This window comes from Anser cygnoides, chromosome 3 (assembly GCF_040182565.1).
Source record: "Anser cygnoides isolate HZ-2024a breed goose chromosome 3, Taihu_goose_T2T_genome, whole genome shotgun sequence".
Classification (NCBI taxonomy): Eukaryota; Metazoa; Chordata; class Aves; order Anseriformes; family Anatidae; genus Anser; species Anser cygnoides.
The window spans coordinates 41,805,810-41,826,192 of NC_089875.1; the positions used below are offsets into that span (position 1 = coordinate 41,805,810).

The following is a 20,383-nucleotide window of genomic DNA, read 5'->3' on the forward strand; positions in this document are numbered from 1 at the left end:
GGTTTCTTATCACTTGCAAAGTTGATGCTGAATTAACAATGATTAGGCATTTCTCCAGTGCAGAAGGACATTACATTCTGTAGTATAGAAAGAACAAATAACTACAACAGAGATCAGGGCGTGTCAGAAGGTGTTTCATAAACTGACATACTCAGTGAAATCAGCATCCTCTGCGTTTTTCAGACTTCTTTCATACCAACTAAAAGACAGCATTTCCTCTACCCCCTGTACTTACTCTTCCTCCCTTAAACAATCTTGAAAAATAGCTTTTTTTCTCTAAATCCATTTTAATTATACGGTTAGTGAAAGTGCTGCTGCTACCAGGTATGAACTACATTTTTAGATAGCACTTTGATTTTTTAATTGTTAATGAATGTGGAGCTGTTTATGAGTTATGGTCCTTTACAAAGTAAAAAGAGGACATGTTTTTAACACTTGCTTTTTGAGTAGTAGCTGTTTTGCCTGTTCAAGAAGTCGAGAAACTGAAACTTGGAGGCTTGAAGCCAAGAGCAGGAATTTGGGAATTTTTATGCTGGCTCCTCTTTCAACAGCTAACACACATTTGTTCCCGTTGGCTTTGCAGATTTATACTGTGGGTGAGCAATGAATTTAATTATGTGCCAAACGCTGAGATCAGAAGTAGTGCCACTGTTTTACAGTACAAAACCACTGCAATTAACTGCGTAAGATTATAAAAATCAAATGTACACATGTTGGTGTATACACCAAAATGACTTTACCAGAACAGGGACGTCTGTATATAACACTACAGTACTGTCAGTATGGGCAGATCTTTGCTGACAAAACTGCTTCACTTAGGTGAATTAACAGCCTTCCCACAAAGAAAAGCAAACTCTGCCAGTAAAGATGGAGTCTAGCCAGAGTAACTACACCAACACTCAAGACTTCTGCTGCCATAAGGGTGTCTGTCAGGCAGGGGCTGACAGGCAGGTGTCTGTCAGGCAGGCCCCTGACCTACCTAGCTGAAGTCAACAATACAGACATAATTAAATGTGTTGTTCTCAGCTTTATGTTTTCTTGGGGCATAGTATACTGAGTGCGCAAGTATTGGTCCTGTAGCTAAGCTGCTGGAACTGTGGGTGAAAACTGCACTTGTACAGAAGAGGTTGTGTGCTTGGTTGCTTGTATGACCCTGGAGCATACTAGACACAATGAATCTTCAGAAAACTCAGTGCATGACCCACTACTGCTATAGAAAAGATAATTTAGGAATGTGAAGCCTTTTTAAAGGACCAATATACCTGTGGGAAAATATCAGATCTCAAAGTGAAGATGCCTGATCTGTAATTTAGGTAAAATGAAATTATTTTCTAAGCTAAAAAACTCATAACCAGTACCTCTCAGCAAACCATATGAACTGCAAAATAGACAGCTCCAGCATTCCCATCAACACACAATGGACTCATCAGTAGAGCTAATGCTAAAAAATTACCGTTAAGTCAATTTGAAAATGACCGTTTTCAAATACTTCGGTCAGTTGAATATCTATATTTGGTTGGGGGTAGGGGAGAGAAGAGGAAAAGGTCTCAGGGACCAGCACAGATAATATACTTATGAAGCTATCTCTGGAATTCTTACGTTGGTACCTATGACACTATCAAATTCATTGGAAAGAGTTTATCGCAAAGTTAAATGTCAGCAGCTGCAAGCCTTTAAATGGAACATACTTCAGCTCCTGGGCAATGGCAGCGATCTGTTCCACCCTGTCCTGGTGAGCAGCCAAATCACTCTCAAAAGCTTCATGTTTCCTTAACATGGCACGGACTTCTGTCAGAGAAGCAGATTCATAATCCTTCTGAAGTAAGATCTGCTCTTTGCCTGAAAGAGAAAATTAAAATATTAGTCTTTTTTTTTTTTTTTTTTAAGAATTTATTGGTTAGAACAATTGCAAATTTAGTCAACTTTTTTCACTGAGGATCATCAAAATCACATGTATAAGATGAAATCCCAGCCCAACACAAATGAGTGGCAACTCTTCAGCAGAATGGTTTTAATTAGGAATTAATATTTTTAAAGATCTCTCACTAATTCCTTGATTCTTGCACAGGATGATTATGCTTATCTGAAATAGTTAGTACTACATTACTCGAGAAACTGGCATAAAATGGTATATTAGCAAAAAAACAGGGCTCTAAACTATTTTGATAAGTCTTTTGAAGTGTGTTACTGACCTACGAGACCAAAAATCACACTGCTATGTTCAGCTTCACTCTTACCAATGAAGTGTTATTCTTTTTTGTGTTCTGCTTTTCAATTCTTTTTTTGTGTTCTGCTTTCAATTCATTATTCATTTCAGCACTTTCCCACCAAATTAAGATTAAGATGTGTGGCTGTCTTTCAAATCAGTTATAGAATTTTAAATGGAAAATGCCAGCCTAGTTACAAAAAGCTAGAAAAAATTAATTATTGTTCTTCAGTAGCTCCTGGATTGGACAACTGAATCTATACAGCCTCTACAATTGCAGCTCACCACACAACATTACACAGCTCTGCAGATTCTAGAGTCAGAAGGAGCTACTGTTTCACATGCTATGTACCAGCTTATGTGAAGTTTTCCCTGTATAACAACGATAACATGTCACCATGAGGAGCAGATGATCAGAAAATAGGCTCTCAGGGCTGACAAACACTGTAGTTTCCTTTCTAGTATCTGCTCGGTAGCAGATACTGCTGTGTATGCTCCCAGCAACTGTGTTGTTGGATGGTCTCTGTTTTATTTTCACAGTGTGAAAAGATTCTAGCTGGAAAAAGTCAGAAGCATGGCAGAAGCAGGAAGTCAGGGCAAACAACAGGATGGTAGAGTATATCTACTTGTAATGGTCTTCACAAAACTTTACACCGGTGTTGCAAAATAGATGGTCCTATAGCTGTTACTAACTGCAAGTTAGGCTACCGTTAAAAAACAGAACTATAAACAGGGTATAATCTGGGATATGGAGCAAAGAAAAAATGAGTCCATTATCATGTAGTTCATGTCGGATATTCAAAACCATCATGATGGCCAAATGATAACCAACTCATAACAACTCTCTTAATAATTTCACATTTAACAAGCCATAGATACCAATTTATTTTTGAGTTTAAACTGGAAAACTGAATTTCTGTCCTCACGTCCTCACTGCACTCCTGACTGGATCACTGGTGCACAAATACATAGGAATGCATTAACAGTCATGGCCTTGATTCAACTCTGGATATTTTTATTAAGTTTGACTGATTACCTTGGTGGAATATAACATGATTTTTATACTCACATTTCATTAGCAACATGCCTACAAATTAGGACCATGACTGAATGTAACAGAACCTGCAATTTCATCTGTTATTATTTTAGTTTTCTAAACTAAAACTTATAAAAAACTTAAAACATAAAAACTTATGCCAGTTTTTAGCTGGCAAATATCTAGCATTGGCAGTTCAACCTTGAACATTAAAATATTAAAAATGTTAAAAGCCATATCTGCTCACCATATGCCCATTGTTCATGAGTGGAAGCCTTCTGTCTAAATTTCTCAGCCAAGTGTTCAAGTCTTTCCAGTCTTCGTATTTCATTCAGCAGCCACTCTTCATAGCCTTTCTCAGCTTGTTCAAGTCTCTGCCAAGCGCCGGCAATATCCTGTACAGAGAATACATGGGAGAGATGGAATGAAACTATTCTCCATTTTTAAACAAATTTCCAGATTTCTGATTCACAATTTTGCTCCAAAAAGAGAAGTTTCTATGGCCAGATTTTGCCGAATCACAGAATCATAGAAAATATTAGTTGTCAGGCAGCTCTGGAAATCAGGTTTTCCAAACAACTGCTCCTCACAAAGCATCCTGGTCAAATAGGTTCATGGAAGGACCCTCTATACAAATGGCTTTCAAGTATAACTGTTTGTTCAGTGTCTTCACGACACATTGCCTTTACCTCCAATTTTACAAAGTACTTGTTCTTTTTTGAGGTACCTAATCGGTTATCAAAATAAACATGCTTTACTCTCAGAAGCTGACAATAGCAAAACATTTAGTATCATGAGGATTTGATGCGTATTTTATCTGGAATACAAATTCATTTCACTTTCTGTGCTGCACAAAGTTTTGTGAGCTTTCTTAGAAACCCAACGGCATGAGTAGGAAACTGAAGTGACAGGCCCCTTATTTTCTGAGTAAGGGGTGTGGACAATGGCAGTCACCCTTTGCAGGTCATACAACCATCTGTTTATCGAATGTGACCAACCAAAACACAGTGTTAGAACACAGTACATGAACAGGTTTACTGTATTCCACAGGAAAAATTCTGACCCACAGTCAGACTATTCTTGTCTTCACAGACATTACAAAAATATAAAATCAAATTTTAAAAAGTAGGAAAAAAATGAAATGTTTATTGAGCCACGGCTGTTTCTATAAGTCTGATAAGAAAAATATCTGTGAAACCAGTGTTAGTTTTGTTTAAGTAAACAAACATTCCCAAAGAAAGCTCTGTATTGTTCCTTGTCTCAAGACAATTCAAAGAGTGAGGAGGAGCATGCTTAAGGGAAAGGACGATTTCAGAATGAAAGGGAATGTGTTAAAGAGTGGTTTGATATTGAGAAAGTGCAACAAACCGAAGTTTCTGCGGATGACTTAAAATAGCAATTCAACCTTCATATTGAAATTTTTGTGAGAATATTGATAAAAAGGAGAATGGAATATTAATGCCTCTTTTACTTACTGAAACCATTTTTCCTTCTGATGGCATGAAAGCTGGTCGATTACTGATTCTCAATTTTGTCTGCAGGGTGTTGAAGTTGATCTCCAGTTGACATTTCTCTTGGACTTTGGGAGGTTTGTGTTTGCGGCGGTAGTCCCGGAAATCCTCTAGTTTCTTCTGCATTGCCTGCATTGTTTTTTCTGGGGTCCTGTTTTCCAGCCAAGGAATTGTCCGGCGAATCCATTCTAAAAGCTTTCAAACCAACACAAACAATTGAAATAAAGGTAATGGAAGAGCAACCAAAACAAGATAACATTGAATGCACAAATCCCAATTGTGTTTGCTCCATCTTATTATTATTGGCTTCAGTTGGTATCAGTGCCCTAATGGCAAGTAATCACAAGATTTGCAAAACTGAACAATAATGTGAGATAACTTCTTAAAAACAAAACAAACTCCAAACCTAATTTTCTCAGATATTATAAATATTCCTGGAAATGCCCTTATTTTCACAAAGATGAACATAAATGTAAGATGACTCTAGCTAATTAAGACCCAAGTTACCCAATATCCCTGGCCACTTCCAGAAAGTATTAATTAGTCTTGATGTCTCAAGTAGTCACAGTTGAGAATGGAGATCAGCATGGACACCAGACAAGCAACTCAGGTCATATAAAAATCTTTACACAGAATTCTGTTAATACCAATCCAGCACTACTGTCTTTGTGTCTATGATCTCAGTATGTTTTGCAGGTTGTGCATTATAAAGACAAAGAGGCTCTCACTTGCACATTAGATATCTGCAGTTCTGACTCAACAAATTCGCCATATACCAAGAAAAGATAAGGAAGACCTGATTCAGAAAGCCTGCAGTATACTTTGTGAAGCAAAGTCATATCACCTATGTTTTGAAAAAACAACAATTTTCTGGTAATAATCAGGAATAATGCAAGCAGTGTGCCCCTTTCTTCATTAATCTGATGCCTGTGTTCACAGGTACTTTGTGAACACCCTGAGACACCCTGTCCAGACACAGTTTTCCGTACACATTCGGCGGGCTTGTTTGGAATAAGAGGATACTGTGTTTTCTATATGTGGTCAAGGATGAGCTACCCTTGGACATTACAGAGACAGCAAGCCTAGTTCTAAGGCAGACTGATGAAAGTCCTCAGAACACCCCCTAACATTAACAAGACTGAATGACTTGCTAGAGGTTATACAGGAAGTCTGTGGCAAAGGAGTGACCTGAACCTTGCACCTTGGGCAACTGGGCATTGTGCACTACCACTGTGAGATTCATCCTCGTGGTATTTTCACTTCAGTCTTGCAGACAGTGCATGAATCTTACAGCTTTCAGTATTTCACGAACAAAATTATCACCAAGTTACAGACAAAGCTGTCTTTACCTCACTTGCTAGTCTCTCATACTCTTCCATCAACCTCTCATTTTCTTGATTCACAGCAAGCACCTTACAGATCCGGTTTGCTGCAGTCTCAGCCTATAAAACAGAGCAAATAAACAGGATGTACTCATAAACATTCTGAGAAAGGTACAAGTTTGGAGAAAGAAGGAACGCGTCTGCTGCAAATAAAAGTCACGTTTTATGGTTGTTGATTTGTGCTCCTAGGTTACTCAGATACACCTTTACCCTCCTGTTCTCACAGATTCCAATGGCCTCAATGAGGCATAGGTTGGCACAGAAATCACTTTGTCAAACAATTAAACCTTACAAGGGGTAATTTCACAATGCCATTGTAATGGTCTAATAAATCTTTTATTTTCAAAAGCAATTTAGACCATTCTTAAAGTTATCTTATTAGATTAGTTTTTTTAATCACACTAAAAAGGTATTAGGTTTGTTAGCCACACTGTAAAGATACTCAGTGATTCAGGAGTCCTAGACCACTCTGTATCTGCACATCACATGCACATACATTCTTGAAAATATATACAGTTTAACCACTCATAGCAAATCTTTTCTTGGATCCTGCCAAATTTATTTGTGAAAGCACTGTAGCTCTGCATATTTGAAATTGATATTAATAGTTTGACATGATAGATCTATATTTCCCTACAAATGTGAGTCTGAAATACATCCAGTCAACTAAAAACTCATGTTACAAATAGTATTTGGAACTCCCTTCTTTTGCATAAATAGCAAAACTTGCACACCCAGAAGGAAGAGTGCACAACAGCATAGCTGTGTTGTGATAAGGTGTATGGGGCCTACTAGATGGGAAGGAAAATTGAATTCCGAGGATGAAGGAAAAATCAACTACTTTAAGGCATTTTTTCTTCTCCACAAAAGTTGGGTTGTGTCCATTTGGAGGCTAGAAATGTAAGAAGCAAAGCAGTAGAAAGTGCCTTGTTTGTGAGAATACCATCCTGTGTGACAGATCTCCTGCTGATGTTCTTGCCTCTTATACTAATACTTTGATCCACAAATAATTCTGCTGGCTTCAGTGGGAGCCAGGTGCAAATACTACTTTGGATGACTTCTGTGCCTCTCTACATCTTTAAGCAGCTTTGAAAATCCAGCCCTAAATTACCAATCAGCATTAGTAAGCCTAGAATAGCCTCCATCTCCAAAAGTCAGTCATTCTTTTATGCAGCAAAAGCGTAAGGTGTTGGTGTAGCAACAAACAATTCCTTTTCACAGTATCTTCAAATACAATTTTTCTGAAATAGTCTTTACAATCACCAAATAGACACCCAACATTAGAATCATGAAATCCTATTAGAATAAACAAGTTCAACTCGCTACACAACATTTAACTAAAATAGGTTCAAGTGTTGATTGAAAACAAGTATTAGTACTCAAGTAATACTTGCAATTGTTAATTAAAACAGCAAAGTACTAAATTAGTGTTTGTTTGTTTTGTAATATAAACTAGCAGAAATGTGAAACAATCAAAAACACAGCAACCTGAAGGGACAGTTGATTAATACCTGCTCTGCTCCAGCAAAAGCATGGTAGAAGCAGGACACATATGTCATGATAGCTCTCTCATCAGGTTTGGGAGTGTTCACAATATCTACAAGGTCAGGGAGAAATGAAAATAAAAAAAAAAAAAAAGAGATACGAGGAGTAGAAAACAGGATAAATAAATAAAAGCACAACATAGTTGTCACTGCGATCGTTTTCTTGTTCATGTTTTCTTGTCTCTGTACTCTAGGAACTATACAAAGCTGAAATAAATAGTGTTAGATTGATGGGTGCTGACAGAAAAAAAAAATCCGTACACTAGAAATTCAACATAAGCTCTTACAAAGATGTGAATTTCTTTTAATAAGTCTGATCTTGCACTGTCATGCAGAGAATTACCTTAATTTTAAACAGACTATCTGTATAAGAACTAGCATGCACATCTCTGATGATTTAGAATTCACTTCTTTTATTTACACACAGGAAAGGCAGGCTAGATTTTGATCTGGGGAGATCCTCTGGAAGCTGCACATGTATCAATTTTCAACTTTAACATTATATATCAATACTCTTTATATTACTAATGCCTAAAGTATGTCCATGTCTATGAACTGCCTTGCTTTTTCTACTACTGCTTCTTTTCATTGGAACATGATTCCAGAGCTCTTCTGAGATGTCTGTATATTTTCCTACTTTGCACAGTAGCAATGTTTTATGTCACTGATTGTACTTACCAGTAAGCATTTAACATTTTAAAAAACAATCCTGAAAGCATAAGAGAAGGATTCATTTTCTGAGCATCTGTTTTGACGATTTTGACATCTGTAACAGGAATAATATCCAGCAGGGAGAAAAAGATGATATTCTGCTATTGAAATTGCTTTTTCACTATGAGCTACGTTTCATCTTGCATTTTTAAAGGTGCTTCTAATCAATGCACAGAAGTTCAATCAAAGGACATTCAACAATGTCCTACGAAGATCAGTAACCAGTTGTCAAAAACCTACTGGATATTATTAGTAAACACACAGAAATGAGACAGGAAGTTTTGTTTCTACAAAACAACTGGATAGACTACTACTACTGGCTCTACAGAGACAGTGCCTCAAAGAGAAAATCAGGCTACAGGAAATGAGCTCAGCTCTAAGATGCTGTTCTAGTAACTAGTGAGGAAAAGATCAGAAGAGGAAAAATGCTGAAAGAAACAACAACACAGAAGGTGAAGGGTGAGATCTGATCCATCTACAACCTCACCTTCTGAGCACCAGCAAATGCATGGTAGTAACAGGAAACATAAGTCATAATGGTTCTTTCATCAGGTCTGGTAGTGTTTACTACATCTGTGTAGAGAGAAGAGGGTTTACTGCTCAGCAATTCTCATAAGGTACTTCCATCAGATTATGCTGATGATGTCACCTCAGTGCTGCAAGGATTAAAAATAAATATACCACCATTCAGTTTGCATCAGTTTACTGATATCAGTGCAAAGATACATAAGCTTCAGGAATCAAATTGAGAAGATAATAGTCTCCCACAATGGTAAAACATCTGAAGATGGAGACTGTACAGAAGGGTATTACCATGTTCTGGTTGGTAGAAACTTCCAGAGCAGATGGTGCGGCTGGCAGATCTACTGGGTTCAGTTTTACTGTTAGTCCAGAACAACTTCATCTAAATCACTACAATCAATCCAGAGTTAAACACAGTCACTGACAATCACAAAATAAGAGTATTTACTGCTTATATTAGCAGAAGGTCCTTTTGATTGTCAGAGTACTGACAAATACTGGAAAACCGTAAAACTCCTGTAGTCCAGAAATACATTTTGTGCTAAGAATAATTCGGACAGTAACAGTTCTGCAATCCCTGAGCCAGTCCATTTTGTTAATAGTATAAATCACAGTACGGTTTGAGTTGGTTGACTAATAGGTTTGTCCCTATTACATTAGGAAAGATTAAAAGTATAGAGAGAGTATGATTGAAGTGCGAGTGTATTGTTGTAAACAGATATTTCTGAATCCTTGACAGACAAAAGCAGAAAAAGTTGTTTTCACAGCAGTCATGGTTGAGTGATGAATAACACTAGCGCAAGCTGAAAAGATGCCTGCCAACATGGAAGTGGGAAGATATTGGTGTGAAAAGACCTGGGAATTAGATGACAATTTTTAATATTAACAGTGAGATTTTCTAACTTCAGGACCGATATATTTACTGATTTTGAATCTCCATCACATAGTTCTGAACGAAACTTGGCATTTCCACTGAAAACACAAGAATAAAAAAGTGATGGCAAATATACAGAGTATGTTAGAAGAAGCAAGATTTCATTCCCCCTCTCCTGCTAAGACAAGAATAGAAAGATGAGGGCTAGAATACGCAGGAAATCTTAACGGGGGGGGGGGGGGGGGGGGGGGGGGGGGTGTTGCATGGTATATGAAGAGAAAAATGAGTGAAAGAAGAATGATACATGTTCACTAGTGAGGAGAAAGCATGTCTATTTATTCCTTGCACAGTGTTTCATAGTAAAATAATTAATTGGTGCTTGAAAGGGTAATTGCAATTGAAAAAATTAAAACAGGTAGTTTTGAAACATAAAGGTGAAACCAAGAAAAACATTCAATTAAGAGGTTACAACCTGGATTTTCAAAATCATCCTGTATTGGTCTAACCTTCCTACCAAAGAAGGGTACTCAAGGGAAGTGGACAAGATGAGTTTGCGTGCTTTGGATAGTTCCTGTGTTACCAGTGCTCTACTGACGTGCCACCAGACCTGAGTCTGTATACGTGGAGAAGAATACCTTGAACTAGTGTATGTAAATTCCAGTATTTTGGCATCAGTTTTCCCTGAAGTAAAAAAGGTTGGTTATCTTGAAGAAATATTTCCTTCTGATTTGTGGACAGACTCTAAAGATTATTGGAGAAACCAAACATGAAATCATTTGTTAAAATGGATCCCTGTAAAAGGTTTATAATTAAACAAACAAAATGCTTCCCTCAACCTAGCTCTTTCATAGAAGGCATGTTATTAGTAGAATATTTTGAACTGTACCTCTATTTCTTTCTGGCCCTCTCATTTTAACATTTTAAAAAGTGAAGATGCTTTAAGCTGCTAACAGATGTATTTTACTTCATTAAACTTAGTTTTTATAGGCAAAAGATTATGTTCTGATCACCTATTTGAACTTCAGTTGTCACACTGGGGCCATGTGCTAAGGTTAGGTTCCAAAGTGTTATAGTAAATACAAACAGTAACAAACAGTAATAAGGAATGAAGATAGAGTGGAATTATCCAATACATGGGAAACAAGAAGGAAAAAATTGTTTGAAAACAAAGTGGAAAGAAGTTACTCCATGACGATTCATGTGGAAGGAATGTTGAAAATTTGCTAGCCACAAAACAACAGAATTTTTACTGTCTCCTGATGACGAGTGATACAAACTTCAGTATAATATAACTCTCACCTTCTGCATCCAACATCTTTGGGATATCCAAATGTTTTTCAGCGATTTCCATGGCAAGGTTGATATTTCCTATGGGGTCATCCTGAATTAAAGAAGAAAATATAACTAGTCAAAGATATATTTTTTTCTTTGAAGCAAGACTACTACAGTAAGTACACTAAAACTTACTCTGATTTTCCCAACTATAAACTGGAGTCACAACTACTGTTGTTCAAATAGCAGAGTGGGGTATGTGGGGTCTACCTAGCGCTCTGCTTTCAAATAAAAACAATAAGCCACTAGGACTCTGCTGCAAATACATTCTGGAGGGGAACATAGATAAAATATGCAGTGTACACTCATAAAAAGCTAATTCTGAATGAAGTACTGCAGTAATACATACAGTCAAGGCCACTGATTCAGTAGGCTATACTAGACCATTCATCACAAAGTTAGTCCTGCACACTTTTATACTTAGAAAACATTGTATTACAGTGATACGAATTCACTGAGCTAACAAGTTCTCTGTTGGTCAGGTGAATGCATGAGGAGAGGGAAGCCCAGACAGAACAGTTACCCAGAAGGCTCAAAACCTCCCACTTTTGACTTGGACAGCCAAATGTGTAAGACTTCTGTTTGGTGAAATTTAGAGCTGTTGAAAATTAAGAGTTTCCTCTTGTTTTGAGATTTTGGATTTTGTTTTTTGAAGGAAAAAGAAAGGAAGCAGTACACAAAATTCAGACAAGCAGCACATATTTCATTTCATATGCCACAGACAACTGTTGCTGACAATGGAAGAGCATGTCAGATTAGGGCTGCTCTTAAGTCAGCCTTCTAATATCAGCTTGGAATGAAAACACCTTATGGGAAATGGCTGTGCGTGCCATTAATGCTTCTTATTTTCAAGTATTCACAAACTGCTAAATGATGGTAGCCATTATGAACAATGCCAATGTGTACAGAGACTGTCTAGGAAAACAGGGTAGAAGAGAAAATTTGGAGAAGCAAGAGGGGACTGAAAAAAGTTACCAGGTTTTCTCGAGGGAACTTCCAGGGCTTCCGTTTGAATACAAAGACATGTTCAGACATGCTCATTGTCTCAGACATGCTTCTTTTGTTACTTTGAAATGAACTTAGTAAGATTACTTTCTATGGAATGAGAGCAAGTGCTTAAATTTCACAGAAGACTGTTCTCCACGTGCATATATATGCGAGGTATCATAAGTATTAATACCCTCACAATTTGGTTAAAATAGAATCCAATGTCTCTAAACTTAAGTTCTCACTTTATCATCGTTTAGCAGTTTTGTGCATCGTTGACATTAAGAGGAACTTAAAACGTGGACAGTACTTGAAAGCCATTAATTTATTTTTTCTACCATTACACCATGTGTAATACAACATTTACTAAATGTGTACACAAAAACTCCTACTTAAATTAAATGGGAGAAAAATACACTAAATCTAAGCAAGATCTAGTGACTTGGTTAAATCCCTTTGCTTACGAATGAGTGATGCGGACTTCCTATTTGTTTGCTTGGTACTAAGTCCATAAGTAACAGTGCTCCACTGGTAAAGGATATTATTTAAATCAGTATTTAAATAGGCATTATTTACAACGTCTTCTGGAGATCCCCATCACCCATCCTTTTAAACAAAACTACAAGCCACAGTAACTAAAAATGTCTGCTACGGCTAGAGAAATACCTCATCTAACTTGTCATAATCAAGAAGATCAGGCCTGTGTCTATGAATAAGGGCGCTGAAAGCAAGGCCATCTTTCCAGCTACAAATTCACACAGAGCACATTGGTGAGAAAAAGAAAAGACACCATGCATGAGATAAGAAACCAAGAAACAAGACACCAAGACAGCTGTTAATGTAACCAAAATGAATAGTCAATCAAACACAGCCAGGTCAGAAAAGCTTGATCTATTTTAGGACTTTTCTGCATGTGCTTTACGTGCCACAGCTCAGCCTCAATTTGAAACCTGACCTGTTCTTATTTTGGAAACCTCTAAGAGGGAAATAGTAATGCTGAAGCAGATTTGCTTACGTGCTTTTCCCTTCTCTTAGCGCTCACGTATAGACTGGTTATACCATGAAGGGTTTTGGTTTTTGTGTTGTTTTTTTTTTTAGTAGCGTGCCACTTTTCAAAGTGCAAACTCAATCAGACTAACTTCTGTTTGGGCCATACTTGAGCACACATACACAGAGACAGGTATGTTAGTTATTCCATGAATCTGTTCATCCATAGGAAAGGATATATATAGAGAATAACCTGGTGTTGACAGTTCATATTTTGTCCTTTTGTTCATATCTGCAGATGTCTTAAGAACAGCCTAAGTTAAACTCTGTTGGTTTAGGAATAAGTTCATTTAATTTTCATCGCACCTTGGGGGTCGCCAGTATAAATTTAACATATATATAAAGCAGACAAAGTTTTCAAATCTTCTCATTTCATTCTATCATCTTTTCCTTCACCAGTGGCTTTTTGATAACAGTCGATTCCACTAGTAAAATCAATTTGTAATGGAGGAAAATGGAGTGGAAAGTACTGTCCATGATTTACCAGTCTCTCTCATCAATGAAAAGTGTCACTCAACAAATTAAAACCATGATTAAGTTTCACTGGGGTTTACGAGAGACCTCAAGATACACTCATTCCAGAGGAATAAAAAATGCATGGTATGCATGTATTGAGAGAGAGATGAAAATGACAACATTTCACTTTCTTTCTAGGTTTTATTCTTCAGTAACAGTACCCAGAAATTCTAAGATTATTACATGCTCCTCATTATTTCCCCTGAAATCCAAGCAGCTGGTATCTTTTAGAACACATACATTTTACCAGGGACAAAAATGGTTTTGTAATCCCCATGTGGTGCTATCTAAGGAGTTAGGATATCAATTTGATTGGCACTTGACCGCAAGTATTGGTAGAAATATAATGAAATATCAAAGTAAGAATTGGTAAATACTTTCTATGTAAGCCTAATAATTACATACTCCTGACTACCAAGTGCAGTCTTTGTTTTAAAAAATCTTAGGATGAATAATCTTGTCATTGTTTACTGCTCTGCAGTCTATGTAGTCCTTTACACCAGACATAAAACAGGATGGACCATACTATGTATCATCTGTGAATGGAAAATTCCATTGCATTTGATTTTACATCCATATTGTGCAGCATAAAAGACTTCATCAACTGTCTGGCAGCTGAGGAATAGGTTATTTGCAATTAAATGCTTAAGTCATTGTAGTAGGAAGGAAAGAAGGACACAGGGCAGTCACAGGGTCCTTTCCTCCACATAACATTTTTTAGAGGGAGCATAGAAAGCCTGTTAGAATTAGTATGCACTCCTCAGTTTGTCTTATAGAAAACATGCTAAGCAAACCACAAGTGAGCCAAATCACTGCAGGACAGCATGCTGTACCATCCAGACTGATGACCTTATTTAGCTTGGAGTAGTCAATAAGATCAGGTCGGTGTCTGTGGATAAGTGCACATAATCCAAGGCCATCTTTCCAGCTTTACAACAAAAAATAGAATGGAAAAAAAGTAATTAATAAAGTCATGGCATTTTATAGTTTGGTTCTTGCTCAAGGCTTAAAATCAAGCAGGAACCCTCCTGTTAAATCTTGACAATTATGTTCTGTCAACTTTCATCCCTCTAAGCTTTTGTTACTATACTCTTTCTCCTGTAGTACATAACTTATTCTAAGGTACATACATGTTTAAGGATTCCATAATACTTTCTAGGCAATGTACATTATGTACAACAGACCCTGATTTCAATTGCTTAATTTGTGCAATGCTCCAGGATAGCTTGAATCATCCATTCAAGAAAGTGCGTAATTTCCTATTATACCATATTTGCGAAAATACTAAAAGAATAAACCTGCAATACTTGAGTTTACTTAAGTAATTGACTTTTTCTTTGTTATTTCAGACAATTCTAATGACACAACTATGTCATGCTCATAGAAGTATGAAGTCATAAATCAGCTTAGTTTACTTAGAACACTTCATACATATGACAGGTCAGACCTGAGCTCTGACACTTCAGTGTGACTTCTTGTCCACTACCTTTCAAGGCAAGAACAGGAAATGAATGGATCTGTGAATATCATCTATTTGGAAAGATTATGAGAGGTTCCTTTCAGCCAGAAGCAATTATTCTTAAAGATACTTTACGCAAACAGATCATTGGGTTTGAGGTCGTATCCTGTGCAGTAATCGAATGATAATAAGGGTGTTAGACTGTTAGAATCCCTGTCATTGAGATGTCTGGGTAAATCATTCAAATAACAGAACCATCTCCAATAACAAATGTAACTAAGCAGAATTAACATACATTGTGTAATATTCATTCAGAATGTAAAACTGAATCAAAATGAACACCAAAATAACAAGAAGCATTTTCCAAAAGGTATAGACTAAAATGGTCTGGACAGCCCATTTTAAAGTAGATCTATAAAAGCCAATAAACCCTAACATCAATCAAGGTGTTTCTGTTCAAGATGTTCTTCCCATACCATGTATCAGAGTCAGCATATGTACTGATAAACATTAAAATTCTGATACTGCAATTTATGATATTCCCTGTGTCCATATAAAACTGTCCTGAAATACACCAGCTACATTATATATATATGCTATATTTAAGGAAAGTAACACATTACAAATTTCAGATCACTTACAGGCAATAAAGGGACCGTAAGTCAAACAATTCTTTTTATCTGTGGATGTATGTGTGAACTGCATCTTCTCTACCGCTATATGTGCTTTAGATGTTTCACATAAAGAATGAATTCAAAACATCAAAACATTGCAATACAGAGCTCCTGTAAGTACTACAAGGGCTTCAGGGAAGGCAAAATCCCATGGCTGAACAGTGCAAATGGCAAGTCATGTAGTTTAATTAGACTGATCACCCACAGAGCTATAGGAAGTAGCTGGGAGAAATGCCAAAAGCGGGCAGCCTGCATATGGCCTGGAGCATCCTTTATAGGTTTTACTAAAGGCACAGAACCACAGGGCAAGAGCTTCACTAAATTTTCCAGCTTAGGTGATGATCCTGATTCTGAAAATGAACATGTTTAAAGTGCTACTGCGGTGTACTGAGTATATTTTTGGCTCTTTATTTATAATTATGTTACAAAATAATAAAGACTGATTCATCATAGTGAGATATCTGCAAGCTCAACACATTGGTATTTTGCCAAGAACAGTCTGTAACTACAGTGCCTCTCAACTGAAAGCAATTTTTTGCCCTATGCTTAGATATTCCCATATACCAAGGACCTCTAATAGTATTATATGTTAATTCTGTGTGGAGTAGGGATTTTTTTCTTTTAAGTAGTAACTATGTAAACAATGGTAAATAATGCAGAAGGCTAACCAAAGTAAGACTCTCAAGACAGATCATAAGAATTTGAAAAAAGCCTAGGTTAGCAGTGAAGAGGGAAATTCTGCTGTCAAATCTACCTACACAACTGTGGGAAAAATTTTGACCTAAGATACTTTGGAAAGCTTCTACCCTGTGAAATAATGGAAGTTTACCTAAGATGGAAGTTCTGAATGTTCACATTTCTGTAAGGAGCAGTTTTTCTTTGACACCACAGCAGCAGCCCTTCCTTGGCAGAGGTCTCTGTAAGACACCAAGGAGTTAAAAAGAAAAATGTTAAAAGTGCTCAAGTAATTCTTTTCTTGTCATCTTAAATGTGGTCAGCCATCTGAAACTGGTTAGCATAAGCTAACATTTAATCCTAAGAAATAGCCAAGTGAAGTAATGGGGCTCCATTAGGACACAGATATCAGCTCAACTGGAACAACTCAGATGGAGTCCCATTCTGCACAGTATTTCTGGGACATTAGAAGTTTAAGAAATTACATTAGTTGGACAGCAGAATGTATACTTGGGGAATAATACTGAATACAAATGAAACAGAACTAAACATAAAAGATTTTGTTGGTGCCTACATGGAATACACTTGTGGTCTCAGTCCATTTGCTTATAGGGAGGTATAAATGCTGAAGAAATGCCTTCGTTATTTGCACCCTGTGGGCATCTGAGTGCATAAGTAAAGGACTGAAAAGATCAAAAAGACCAAACCACTAGGTCCACAGTTAATGTTTCACAGATCATGGGCAGGACAGCATGCAAACCTTGAATTGGCTCTATTTTTGTTGCAAATTGAGATTAGTTTCTAGAATTCTAGACTTTTCTCAGCCTAGACTAGATTTAAAGAGTATTGTAACTGCAATGCACTTTTTGGAGCCAGTTTCCAAGTGAAAATTAAGGAAAAAAAAATCTGAAGCAGTGAGAAAAGAGAAGTGATAGAAAGAAGAGGCATGTAATCGGATAATATTTGGGAAGAAGGATAGAAATGGACAAGACTAGAAAAGTATGTTGGAAATAGGACAACCATACAGGGTACAGCATAGTTTCAGGCTTCAGGCTTCAGTCAGGCTACTGACACTCAGGAACATAGACATGTTTCTATCTGTATAACTGAGGGACGTGCCTAGAACTTCTCCGTTTATAAAGCTGTCTCAAGGTCTCTGTCAGGAATTAGATTTTCCCTCCAGAAATGGATTTTGGCACAAGGTAGGGAACTTGCAGTATTGCTTTCTGTGAAAAAATAATTACTTCTTAAAACATTCACCTCACTTGCATACAATCTATATAAAAACGTTTTAAACAAATTTCTTAATTACTTAACATTAGTTGAATTACTCTTACCTTCCACTGAAATATCCTGAATAGCAAAGCGAAGGATGATAGTCCAGATCATACCCAGTGTCATTTTCACATTGCCATCAACAATTTCTAAGGTGAAAAAAGACATAACAGTATTTTAAGAGAAAAACAGAAAACACATTCTTATCATATATTTGTATAAATTATACACTGTATCAAATAAATACATTACATTTCTACAATAATTTGTTATTTACAATAATTCATTATTTACACAGAGTTTACCTGGGTCCATTTTTCAACAAATTGATGCTTCTGCTACCCTGGCAGTAGAACTGAAGATTACTGAGTTTAAGGTCTGTTTAGCTCTTCCATGCTAAAAGGCTATTCTCCAGCTAGTTGTAACTGTCTCAAAAATTTACCTTCTAGACTGACTTTTGTTGACATTGCCTGAGGGCAACTACATATTTAAAGTTTGAATAATATCAGCATTGCTGCTCTTAAATATGAAAGAACTGGGGAAAAAATGCTTTTATACTAAATTGTAAGAAACTACAGGATATTAGCAGTTTTAAGTAGGAATTGAGAATTTATCAAGGAGATGTAGGAATTTTTAAATGACTTGGAAATCTACAACACAGACTACTTTTTTTTTTTAATAAAAAAACATTCAAAAGTCCCTTTTCCCTTTAGAGAGTTCTACACTTGGTAGACTGTACTATGGTAGACTAGAGTCTACATACAACACAAAGTGCTAGGAACATGCTTTTACCAACCCTTCTCACATATACAGACGAGCCTCTTCCAAAGCCAATCCAGTGCTCCTACATTGTCTGTAATACTAACAATGATACCACTTCAACACCAGAAAATGTACTGCCAGAAGACTTGGGTGTGGTGATAATGTTAAATCAATCTGCAAAGTATGGTGAGAGACTCAGAAGAACATTGTGAGACTATAAAGCAGGTCCAGCACTAGAAGGGGAGGAGGTGGGAGGAAGGGCGAGGGGAACTGCAGACTGCCTTTCCAGTCACCTCACACCAAATGAGCAGGGGGGCAGGGAAGGCACCAGCTGCTCTCCCACTTGAAAGTCACCTCCAGCCCCCCTCAAGAAATGGAGCAGCTGTGGCTGCCTGTGGGCCCACTGGTGTTCTCCTGGGGAGAACAGAAAGGGAGGGAGCAGAAAGAATTTCCTCAATTTAACATCAAATGCCAAAGGAGGTGCCAGCAGGAAATGCGGTCACTCTGCTACTTTAAAGTTGCCTGAATCCAGGGGTAACTTTTACAGAACAAGGCAGCTGCTGGCCCCAGGACCTGAGATACATGCTAATTTGCAGCAGTATGTGACACAAGCTGTCATTTGAACCTATGGAATTAACAAATGTGGTACGAGATATCTCACCCATTGCTAGTCTATACTAACATTGTTAGTGTGATAACCCAACTTTATATATGAATGGCTATTTTTCTGCATTCCCCTTTGTATTCTACATCCATTTTCCAGAATTCTTACCTCACTTTGTCTTCCATGCATTATTACTATCTCATTTGCCCTGAAATATTTCAAGTGTCTTTAAATACCCCAACTTACATTTTTTAGCCAAAGACCATCAAGTGGCAATTAGGGCATGTAGCTACTTCTTTCCCCTCTCACCTTCACAGTCATGTATTTCATTGCATTTTGATCAGCTGTAGATGTCTCATAAGTATATACAGTACAGAAGAATTTTTTGAAATGTAAAATAGATGAATTTAAATACACAGTAGGCATTGCTGATTGTCAGACAATCAATTCATGGATTTGCATAATCACTACATTGTTGTTTTGATATACATATCCAAATTTACACACACACAGTGAAAAAGCAAGAGAGGGAACTTTCAATGTTGTGCATGAAAAGACTTTTCAAGCTCTTTGCCAGCTTTGATCTCTCATCATCTACCGCTACAATAAGATACCAAAAAAAAAAAAAGTATAGAAGACAAGGAAAAACATCTAAACAGAAGGAAAACAAAGTTTCTAAATGCTGAAAAATATCAGTGGTGAAAAAATACTGATTCATTCCTATCATTTTCCTCTACAGGCCAATAAAAAACTTCTTGATTATTTTCTTCACATTGCCTGTTTAATCTAGCAGAAAAATAGTTCCTACACGTCACATAGGCAAAGCTACAGCTGACCTATGAAAACAGGAAAGGAGAGAAGAGGACAAGACAACACAATAAAAAACTGCCAAGGAATAAAACTAAGCAAAGCAGTGTGGCAAGGCCCCAGTGTTTTGGTTGTGATTTTTTTTTTTAATTCTTCTTTGATGTTAGGGTGTGCTTTATTTATTTATTTATTTATTCTAACCTTCTTGTAGCAGATTTACAGATCATTTGGTCTTCAGTATCTCTCTCCATCCCCAAAAAAGCAAGGCAGAACTGTTTCCTACTAACAGCATATTTATCTTTTATGGTATTGCATATCTTAGTTCTTTGCATTCAGTATGCAATTACCTTGCAAATGGAGTCATTGCATTTTTATTTTTTTAATGGGAAAACATCTAACTTGTGGACTATGAAAGGCTCATAAGGATTACTTTCATGTCCTTAGCTTTAGCTTCTTGAC

The 20,383-nt window shown here is 36.9% G+C and overlaps 1 protein-coding gene across 3 annotated transcripts in view; it reads right to left on the bottom strand.

The window, feature by feature from the left end:
• The window catches only part of ACTN2 (actinin alpha 2), a 68,769-nt gene that overhangs the window by 20,433 nt on the left and 27,953 nt on the right, over positions 1 to 20,383 (bottom strand). For all 3 annotated transcript variants that reach the window (XM_066994002.1, XM_066994003.1, XM_066994001.1), the window contains exons 4-12: positions 17,814 to 17,900; positions 16,631 to 16,718; positions 14,518 to 14,596; positions 11,086 to 11,167; positions 7,647 to 7,732; positions 6,103 to 6,195; positions 4,718 to 4,948; positions 3,490 to 3,637; positions 1,689 to 1,839 (exon numbers count right to left, since the gene is read on the bottom strand). In XM_066994002.1, coding sequence (XP_066850103.1) covers positions 1,689 to 1,839; positions 3,490 to 3,637; positions 4,718 to 4,948; positions 6,103 to 6,195; positions 7,647 to 7,732; positions 11,086 to 11,167; positions 14,518 to 14,596; positions 16,631 to 16,718; positions 17,814 to 17,900 — 1,045 coding nt within the window. The remainder of the gene's footprint in view (positions 1 to 1,688; positions 1,840 to 3,489; positions 3,638 to 4,717; positions 4,949 to 6,102; positions 6,196 to 7,646; positions 7,733 to 11,085; positions 11,168 to 14,517; positions 14,597 to 16,630; positions 16,719 to 17,813; positions 17,901 to 20,383) is intronic.